General features: G+C 36.8%; 1 protein-coding gene across 1 annotated transcript; it reads right to left on the bottom strand.

Annotated features, from left to right (window-relative positions):
* Positions 1 to 714: 714 nt before the first annotated feature.
* Positions 715 to 5,497, bottom strand: LOC136801465 (uncharacterized). The gene is made up of 3 exons (XM_067058109.1): positions 4,778 to 5,497; positions 4,468 to 4,695; positions 715 to 1,277 (listed from the first exon to the last, which is right to left on the bottom strand). The coding sequence occupies exons 1-3, from the start codon at positions 5,439 to 5,441 to the stop codon at positions 715 to 717; spliced, it is 1,455 nt and encodes a 484-aa protein (XP_066914210.1). The 5' UTR covers positions 5,442 to 5,497.
* Positions 5,498 to 11,213: the final 5,716 nt, after the last annotated feature.

The following is an 11,213-nucleotide window of genomic DNA, read 5'->3' as shown; positions in this document are numbered from 1 at the left end:
CCAAAACGTGTATTCTACAGACCAGTCTGTGAATTGCTAGATCCAATTGGTCTTTAACATTGTTACTGACCAAAATAGGTGTTCCCATGATTATTTTCAGCTAAAATTTTGCAGACTATCACAGATTGATGAAAAAGGGTCAAATTGAAAATTTCAAGATTTTCGGACCGCCAGGTGGTACTTTACAGACCGGTCAGTAAATTACACACTTTTATCGATAATCTATGTTCCCAGGACCCGCTTGACCTGAAATTTGACATGCAGACAGGGATTGATAAGAAAAGTCAAAATTAAAAATATCAAGACATTCAGACTTTCTGGTGGTATTTTACAGACCGGTCAGTAAATTACACACTTTTATTGATAATTTATGTTCCTGAAGCGCAGTTGCCCTGAAATTTGGTGCGCAGAAAGGAGTTAATAAATAAGGAAATTGAACTTACTCAATAGTATTGATCAAATCCAATTCAATCTAATTTAAATTTTATGCCAATACTTAAACTTCGAGCTTCTTTTGTAACCATTGGTAGTTAATAGTTTTTATTTTATTAGTTCACTGTAACGAAAAAAAGTATTTGCAAAGCAAGTAACTGAAAAATATGACAAATGTAATGATATACTGATAATTAGATTTTAACATACTTTTCTTTTTTCTATAGACAATGATATTAAAAAGATATATACAAAAAGACTAAAAAAGATGGTTGATTGTTGTCAGCAATAAATAAACAACATCGATGGGGTTTGGCGGTTGTTGCTGTTGTGCATGTTGATAGGGATGGAAACCCCCTCGATTGGCACCATGACCACGAAAGGCACGCGACCACGAAAAGCAAACGCGACCACGAAAGGCACCGCGACCACGATTGGCAGCGCGTCCACGATTGGCACCGCGAACAGGATTGTTGGCACCGCAGAACCAGGATTGTTGGCACCGCGAACAGGATTGTTGGCACCGCGAACAGGATTGTTGGCACCGCGAACAGGATTGTTTGGCACCGCGAACAGGATTGTTGGCACGCGAACGGGATTGTGGCACCCAGCACCAACATTTTGATTAACATTGATATTGCCATCAATGTCAGCACCACCGTCTTGGACAATGATGTTACCCTCAACATTACCACCTTCTGCATTGACTTGTTGTACTAAATTCTGTTCCTCAACATTACCACCTTCTGCATTGACTTGCTGTACTAAATTCTGTTCCTCAACATTACCACCTTCAGCATTGACTTGCTCTACTAAATTCTCAAACTGTTCATTTACTATTTCGACTGGCAAGTTGCATCATTGCCTCAATAACTTCATTTTCCTCGTCAATCTCCGACTCTGTAACATCTGAATCTGGCTGTTCAGTATCTTCAACAAGAATGACGTGTTCTGCAGTAAAACCTCATTCTCTAAAGGCTAATAAAAAATAAACTCTCCAGATTAAATTGGCTGTGTAGAGAAACATGGCAATGAAATGAACTTGAGAACAACCTGTCAAAATTATCACCTAGTCTTCTTAGCCAAATTGAAGGGGGTCATTTGAATTGAAGATCTGTAATAAGGGGCTTAAAATGTAATTCAACACTGTTTAGTTTACTTTGGGAGCAACTGAAAAATTTATGATAACTAATCCAAACAAATGGAACCCCTCTCGCCACAATGAAGGTAGTTTCAAAAATTTTCAATATCTTCCCAAAAATTGGAAATGACCCCCTACAATAAGCACAGGGGAGAGTAGAGTTAAGTTTGATTCTTACGTATGCAATTGTTGATGCTGGAGAGGGTGGAGAAGGGATGTTTATTTCATCGTTGAATGGATCCATACTTTATTTTATGTTATTTCTAGAAAGACAAGAAAAGAATTGCTAAATTGTTCTTGCATCATTTATCAATTAGAATACTTTTACTTTAAAGACAAACCTGGACAGACACAAATTCTTTCTGAAAGATGCTCCTTTTTTTTTAATGTTTGAAAAATCTCTACCATCAAAGCTTCAAGCACTTCAAAATGTTGTATTTGGTTCAGAGTTAAAACTTGACATACAATATTTTAGGGAAAGATTGCAAGCCAAAAAAATTGGCTTTGCATCTTTGAATAAACAAAGAATGACATATGAGACACCGCCCCGCCACGCGGACCTCGAGTCCATCACTTCCATTGTAATATTGATGGTCCTTGAATATTATGTTGCTATGTTGAAAACATGCACAATAATGAAGCAAAATTTCACCTTTTAATACTGAAGTTGTTAAAAATGCTAACTCTGCTATTTCAAAAAAATGTGAATTTGATTGATGGTATAGATTTAGTAAACATGAATTTTGCTTTAGAAAAATAAGAAAATGTTATGAGAAATGGTTTCAGTTTCCCTATGCATCTAAAAAAATACTTATCCTTGTCGTTCCCAGTTAAAGGTTCATTGAAAGTAGAAGTGGGAATGGATCTTGGAAATCTAGAACAACAATTTTGAGTTCAACTTAAGTTATGATAAGATTAGATTATAATTCAGGTAAATCCAAAAATTTTACTTGTCCTTTTAAATAATTTTGTACTAGAGGTTCATCGAAACATTCATAAAGGTCAGTTTTGGTGTCTTTATAATACACATAAAAGGTTGGGTTTTGGGGTCACTGTTATCAGCAACCCATCAACCTGACCCTTCCACCAAGTTTCTAGACCAATAAGATCATCTTCATAAAGTCACTCTATCATATCAGCACTTTCAAAGTCTTCAGGTGTGACTTCAATCAATCTTAGTTCATTATTTTTAAAATCTTCATAAAGAGGACAAACAGACAAGTCAACATCTTCATCGTCTTTAGCTACATATTGTATAAGATATTTAGGTGACTTTTTTGAGCCCCCTTTAATTTCATGGACAAGACCTCTGTACCAGTCGATATTGTTTTGTCCTGAAATAATACGTTCAGTGTAATGTTCAACTAATTTCCCCAATAAATCTGCTGGAGAGGAAATGACAGGGACAGAACTTTCAGCAGAAAAATTTGTCTTCCTCTTTTTGGAAAATGTTTTAGTAGATTTAGATTTATTACTATTATTAGTTTTCCGTTTCAGATTTCTTTGAGATTTATTAAGAGCATCAGAGTTAGAATTGTTTTCAAAATTTGAACATCTTTCGACCTTTGAGCCTTTTCTAAAAGAGTTTCTTTTGATTGTTTGGCAACTTCAAGAATTTTTTTTTTCTCTTGTTGCACCAAATCATCATCTTAGACCACAGGGTTACTAAATTCTCTTTCCTCCCATTCTTCAGTTATATCGGGACTTTTCCACTCCATAACTTTAATCAAATTTTCTTGCACTGCAAGTATTGGCTTGTTTTTAGAATCAGCAGTCATATAAAAAAGAGATTTTTCAGCATTGCTGCCGATTACCTTTTTCCTGAATTGTAGCTGACATTTCAAGGCTTCTCTTTTCATTTTATCAGTGGTTAGGTTTTCTAAAGAATTGTCCATATCTTCCTTGTCAACTCACAAACCACCATATTGTTGAATGGCAACTGTGAGATTTTCTTTATCCCCAATAAGTTTTTGTTCCTTTCGTGCTTTTTCCTCTGCCAAAAGTTTCAAATTTTCAGCACGTTTTTCATGAATTTTGTTCTTACGATCAAAAAAATCCACTCTTTGCTTTTTTTTTGAAAGTCTTGCCACTTGCATAACTTCAGCTAACTTTGAGGGGCTTAATTTATCTCTCCATTCTTTAGTTTTATTTGTATTAAACATTATTATTCCTTCATATACGAGGTCGAGAGCTTTAGGCTTTGTTTTCATGAGACGGTCAAGCATGCCAAAATCAAGCTCTGAAGCCGCATTTGTAGTTGGAACATTTTTTGCTTCGTTAATTAACTGGGCAGAAGGAGATTTGTAAACTCCATGAATATGATCATGAAGCATGCGTTCAGAAATTATAACAAATGAACCAAACATAATGCTTAGCAGTTGTTTCAAAGGATTTAAGTCAGATTCATTAGGTTCAATCAATGATTCAAAGATTTTATCTTTGTGCAAAAGATTAGCAAAAAGCGATTCCTTTCCTGCAATGAAATCTTCAGGATTATCAGCCCATTTTTTAAAACACTGAAACATGAGCTGATAGTGTTCAGACATAGAAATCGCTGATTTTTCTTCAACCATTTTACGCCACAGGGGACCTGTGACCAATTTGTTAATGAGACCTAAGGCTCGACATCCAATTTTGAAATTATGTACCTTAAGATCACGCTTAACAGCTGTGACAAGCAAGTTTTCGTTTTCTTTATCCAGTCCCTCAAGAAATGTAATGAGATGGTCATAAATTTGAAAAAGCCCACCCCCCGTTAAGGAATAAGATATTAAATTTATTTCCTTTAAAGGGGTATAGTGGTACATTATCAATTTTTTTCTCTTCTTTTAGCCAGGTAGAAAATTTCAACATTTTACCACTTTTTTCACAACCTTTTTCTTGTACCAACTTACACGAAGTTCGAACTGTTCTTGTGACACCACTTTCTCCACTATTGAAGAAAGTGGCGTTACCAGATTGCTTGGAACCAACTTTCCCATCAGGGAAACACAAATTCTCCCATATTTTCAAACTTGCTTCTGCTTGATCAGCTAGTGCTACTAAAAAATGAAGACCACAGAAGAACTCATTTACTTTCGATAAACTTTGTCTCTCTTTTTCACTCAGATTTTCCCAAAGTTCTACAACTTTGGGTATAATAGTTTCACGTAGGGCAATAAAAATGTTGTTAAAACACTTTTGTGTGTTACATCGATCAATGGCCAATGGCTTGGTTCAAAAATTGGGAATTGTTATCGAGTTTCCCTATATCGTTCAAAACCTCCATAAACACATCTAGCTGTGTTTGTGCATCACCTGTTGCACTTTCACGAAGCCCAAGAAACAAATTTTTCCCATTTCCAGTATTGATGTCATATGTAATAAATGACCTTCTATGTTTGCTTGTTCCGACACTTTGGAGAGTATTGTTACTGTCCAAAGCAATATCTTTCCCTCCACCAGTTAGCTCGTCAGCTATCTGGAGTTGAGCAAGGGCCCTTGCTTCAAGAAGCATGTACTTGGCAAATGAAGGTTTAGGAAGCCGACCCACTTCCATTCCTGTTAGTTTTGACATGACAGTTCGAATAACAGACTCAATGTTTCTTGAACCTAGCCCATAACATAACAGGTCTTCATAGACCTGCCTTATCTCATCTGAATATTTGCCGTCTTTAAAAACTTGGACTTCATTATCTTTAAGGAATGACCCAATTTTTTCTTCGAGTTTAGACTTTTCATCTTTTAAAAACTCAATTTGATCTTTAAGATCTTGCACATAGGATTGAAAAACAGTTTCTTCCTTGGTATTAGCTTCCTCTATTAAACATCTAGCTTTTTTTCTCCAAATACAAAGGGATTTTCTAAATTTTCCATTACTTTTAAGCATTTTTTGTAGTCGAAAGTCAAGCTTATCAACAGAATCTTGCAGTAGTACATTTTCATTTTCTTTCTCTTTTAATTCCTTTTTTTATTCTCTTCTTTTTTTCTCTTTATTCTTTTGTTGACATTTCTTGTTTTTATCTGAAAAAGCTAATTAAAATTCAGAAAACGCGTGTCAAACTAAAAATCAAAAACATTCAAACTGAGCGAGAAATCATTTTCACCAACTTAACGCAACAAGGACAAAAGTTGAAAACCAACAAAACAAAACAGCGACAAACCTTTAAACCAACAACAATAACAAAATAAAAACAAAGAACCAAAAAGTAACAACGCACAAATAAACAATCTTACAATAGACAAACAATCAATATAAATCTACAAATTTAGCGGAGAGAAAACCGGTAAGTGAATTTAAAGAAAGTTGAGAAATAAATGGAAAGCGGATAGATGAAGACCAAAGTCTGGCATCAGGTGTGGCCATGAGTAAGCTTGCCCTGCTACTCTAGAGTCACCCGTCATCTAACGAAAGGTTAGAAAGTGTTGCAATCACAATCTAGAAAAGAAAAGATTTAGAAAGAAAGACGCATAATCGAAAAGTTTGAAAAGTTGGCCCAGAGCCCGGTTCGGCGTGCCGTATCCGAGTGGCCGTACGGAAGAAAAGAAGAAGGAAATGAGGACTTCAAACAAAAAACACACAAATTTATATCAATACGCGTGAACTTCTTTAACCAAATTTTTTACTAATGTGAGTTGCTAATTCACATATCCTGCAAACAAGTGGAGCGCTACCAACCACTAGACTTTCTAATAAGTTCAAACGAGACATTCACAATTTTCAAACTAAAAATGTTAAAATAAAACGACAAATCCGATAAATGTTTTAGATGATGATGATAATTAAATAAAACTAGAGAAGACTTTCTAAGAATAGTGTTATATTGCTAGCAAGGGAATGGAATACCTGCTGGCGTCCATATATTTTTTTCAATGTCTTTTGTAAACGAAAGACTTTTCCGCCTTGTTTCAAAGCACGGTCCATTAAAACTCTACCCGCCAAGCTAAAATTTTCCAAAGATGAACTAACCCGTGCTATCCGGATGATTTCAGCACCAAAACAAGAGTAAAACATGGTTGAAGGCAAATTACTAGTGCAAAAAGGAAGACGTACAATCTCAAAGGAAAAACTGTCCCTTTTATCAAAAAGTCTAACATCTAGACGACCGTTGATGTTTCTCAATTCAATGTCTAAAAAAGTAATTCGATCACCAGAACTTTCAAGATTTAATTTTAATTCTGGAGGATAAATTGACTCAAAATTTTCCAAGAAGAGATTGTTATCGTTGATGGTAAGAAGGTCATCTATAAAACGAAATGTGTTGCTAAATCGTCTGGCTTTTTGAAGATTTTCTTTTTTCAAGCTCTTGATCCACTTCGACTCAAAATGATAAAGGAAAAGATTAGCCATAAATGGGGCTGGGTCCGACCCCATCGGTATCCCAATGATCTGACGAAAAATATTAACCCCAAAAGTGAAATAACAATTCCCCATAAGATATGAGAGGGCCTCCTTGAAAAGATCTTTTGAAAATTTTACACCGGCATTACTTTTCTTTGTCACCCATCTTGCACTAGTACCAGAAACAGAAATCACATCATTAGCACCTCCTTGAAAACAAAAATCAGAAAGAGTGTTCAACACATCAAGTAAACTTTCGTGTGGAATTTTGGTATAAAGGGTTGAAAAGTCAAACGTGGCCATAGATCTAAAAGAACCTCGCTTGTTCAATTTGTTAATGCATTTGATAACATCGGCATTGTTTTGAATAACCCAAAATGTTTTGACACTTGAATAGAAAAAAGATTTAGCATTATAGTTTTCTATCTGACGAAAGAATAATTTCAGAATTTTTTAATTGCTTTAGAAAGCGGCTTGATGGAACAGCAAGGGGCAGCTATAATAAACCTAAACTTTATTGGATTTTTATGTAATTTAGGCATCCAATAGATGTGTGGTAATTTTTTATTTTCCTCTGGTACTTTAATGCAGAAATTTTCATTCAAAGTTTTAATATCCCTCTCTATAATGTCCGTAACTGGCTCAAAGATTTTCTCATAAGTGGCACAACCCTCAATCCCATCTAATCCGAGTTCTTTAACCAAAACTTGAGCATAAAATCTCTTACAAACAACAAAGCTATATTACTTGCAGCTTTATCAATAGGGCAGATGACAAACCGTTTCTGAAGTTGAAGAAGAGCTTCGCGACCACCATTTGAATTTAAAACAGAAATGCAAGGTTTAGCTTTATTGTTGCTCTTCAAACTTTCAATTTTCTTCTTCACTTTCTCAGAAACTAGAGCAATCCATCCTTTAAGATACACAATATTTTTCTTGTGTTTGTTACACCAATCCTTTGCGCAATTCCTAATTGATGTCAACAGTTTCTCTTCTACAATATTCCAGTTTATAAATTTCCTCTCCCTGTATTTTGGACCTTTCGTAAAAAGTTTTCGAAGCTTATTGTCCCTAACTATTCTCAAATCACCAGAAATGATATGACCATGATGCTCATCTTTGAATTCAGAGTTACCACAGTCACATGGGAGAGAGGAAGGATCAGCAAGAAAAGTTTCAACGTCTAAGTTTGACACAAATTGATTGAAATTGAAGATTTTTTGATCCAATAGCTGGCTCTAAGGAATAAACAATGGTTGGTGGAGAAAAGGTGTTGATGATAGAAGGGATTGTCTCTAAAACAGATCTTTCATGTAAGATGGATGGCAAGTTGACTAATTCTATTCCCTTGTTGCAAAAATCTACATGTAAAACATTTTTAAGCTGGGGACGTTTCTTTTTGAGTGGAGGAGGTGAATAAACACGGCAATCTATAATGTCTAAGGCGATAGAGTACCACTGAGAAAATTGAAAATTTAGAGGACTAGATAAAAGTATGTCATTAATTTTGTCGGCTAGCTTCTTCAATTCTGATGTCTTCATATTGGTCAAAGACATTCGAATAAAATTAGATGCGTTCTTGATCTCAGTATTCAAAACATTATTAAGTTCCTCTAGAAAGGTCTTGTGATCAAACTTTCCTGTGCCCACCCTAGAAAAACGTCTGTGCGAACGGTTGAAATTGCGCTTTAATGTAAAAAATTTTTTCCCAATAAGACTACTGTTTTGATCTTTCATGTAGTCATCTAATAATTTATCATTGTGACCATAGGGATAAACCGTGCGTAGAGTCCTTATCCAGAAACCTTCTCTCTTTTTCCTAATCGATGTGAGTTTAGGGTCTAATGCTTTATGTTTAGTTCTTCCAGATCCGTCAAGCTTTTCTATGATTTGAACTGGATAATCCGAGCCCTTACAAATACCGTTGTTGAAATGTCCACTTAAATATTTACAAGTTCCATGTTTTTCAGGATTTTTAATGCTTTTACGGTGACCGTTAAACCGAGCTTTTAATGTTTGTGCTGTTTCTCCAACGTATTGGAGACCGCAAGTAGAACAAGTGATTAAGTAAACAACATTAGCAGAGTTACAATTTAAAGATGTAGTACCTGATGGAAAAATACAATCATAGGATCTTTTAGTACCAGAGCTCTGAAAAGTTAAAGACAAGGAAAGGGATGATTTCAAAAGACATTTTTTATTTCCACATTCTGTAATCTTCACTAAAGAACGGTTTATAGGTGACAAAGAAGAATTGTCATTCGATACAATATCACTATCTCTCTGTGGAACACATTCTGTACTTTCAGATTTCTCTAAAGAATTAATTTTATCATCAATGTTTTCTAAAACAACGCGACACTGTCTAATAATGGGTTGGTGAGTTAATTGGGTTGGAATAGGTTTACTAATTTTTCTTTTCTGACTTCTTGTAATCATGATTATTTAAAAATAATAACTCAATGAGTAAAATGAAAGGTGACTGCGTAAACAAATGAATTACAAACAATTATAAAAGCAAAATGGTAAATTTCGAACCACTTGCCGTAGCAAGTGCAATTTGTTCTCCATCGGCGACATCCCACCGGAACTAAATGCTATTGACACCAATCCACTAACCACATGGCAATGCAGATAGTCCGATATTTTTCATTTGATGATGGGGCAGCCTCTTGAAGTGGTTTGCTCTAATATCATCAAGTCTCGACACCGGTGCCAGATGGCAGCGCTGGAAACTCGGTAAATTCAAGTTCGGGCCCCTGTACTATCAAACGGTAAAAAGGCAACCTATATAAACCCCTATCACAGCAGATTTACAAAAAGGAAATCATAGCAATTGCAACATATAATAAATAACAAACATGGAACAAAGTTAAGACAGTGAAATAATCTCCTCCTTCAATGGAAAGCAAACAATCAAGATGGATTCGTTGTTACTAAAAGAGGTAACGAGTGGTAACGAGTGGTAACGATGTGGTAACGAGGTGGTAACGAGGTGGTAACGAGTGGTAACGATGTGGTAACGAGGTAACGAGTGGTAACCAGTTGAAAACGGTGGCCCTAAGTCTCCAAATTTGAATTTCTCGATTCTGGTGGTTTTGCAACAGATGCTGATGGCTCTTGAGGTTCTGCAGCAGGACCTGGCAGATCTGGTGAATGTGCAGTAGGAATTGGAGATTTAGGCGTATGTTATAGTGGAGTTGATGGATCTGGTGAATGTGATGGTAAAGTTGGTTGTTTGGGTGAATGAAATGGTGGAATTGATGGTTCTGGTGAATGTGAATCAAAGATTGATGGTTCTGGAGGTTTTGCATCAGGAGTTGGCGATTCTGGTGAATGCAATGGTGGAGTTGGTGGTTCTGGTGAATGTGCAGCAGGAGTTGGTGGTTCTGGTGAATGTGCAGCAGGAGTTGGTGGCTCTGATGAATGCATTGGTGGAGTTGGTGGTTCTGGTGAATGTACAGCAGGAGTTGGTGGTTCTGGTGAAGGCAATGGTGGAGTTGGTGGTTCTGGTGAATGTGCAGCAGGAGTTGGTGGTTCTGGTGAATGTGCAGCAGGAGTTGGTGGTTCTGATGAATGCATTGTTGGAGTTGGTGGTACTGGTGAATGTACAGTAGGAGTTGGTGGTTCTGGTGAAGGCAATGGTGGAGTTGGTGGTTCTGGTGAATGTACAGCAGGAGTTGGTGGTTCTGGTGAATGTGCAGCAGGAGTTGGTGGTTCTGATGAATTCAATGGTCGAGTTGGTGATTTTGGTGAATGTGCATCAGGAGTCGATGCTTCTGGTGAATGTACAGCAGGAGTTGGTGGTTTTGGTGAATGTACAGCAGGAGTTGGTGGTTCTGGTGAATGTACAGCAGGAGTTGGTGGTTCTGGTGAATGTACAGCAGGAGTTGGTGATTCTGGTGAATGCGCAGCAGGAGTTGGTGGTTCTGGTGAATGCAATGGTGGAGTTGGTGGTTCTGGTGAATGTGAATTAGGAGTTGGTGGTTCTGGTGAATGTGCAGCAGGAGTTGGTGGTTCTGATGAATGCAATGGTGGAGTTGGTGGTTCTGGTGAATTTACAGCAGGAGTTGGTGGTTTTGGTGAATGTACAGCAAGAGTTGGTGGTTCTGGTGAATGTACAGCAGGAGTTGGTGATTCTGGTGAATGCGCAGCAGGAATTGGTGGTTCTGGCGAAGGCAATGGTGGAGTTGGTGGTTCTGGTGAATGTACAGCAGGATTTGGTGGTTCTGATGAATCCAATGGTGGAGTTGGTGATTTTGGTGAATGTACAGCAGGAGTTGGTGGTTCTGGTGAATGTACAGCAGGAGTTGGTGATTCT

Source organism: Clytia hemisphaerica, unplaced genomic scaffold, assembly GCF_902728285.1.
Source record: "Clytia hemisphaerica strain Z4C2 unplaced genomic scaffold, Clytia hemisphaerica genome assembly, whole genome shotgun sequence".
Taxonomy (NCBI): domain Eukaryota; kingdom Metazoa; phylum Cnidaria; class Hydrozoa; order Leptothecata; family Clytiidae; genus Clytia; species Clytia hemisphaerica.
Note: the sequence above shows the minus strand (reverse complement) of the source record. Positions and strands in the feature narration are given on the sequence as shown.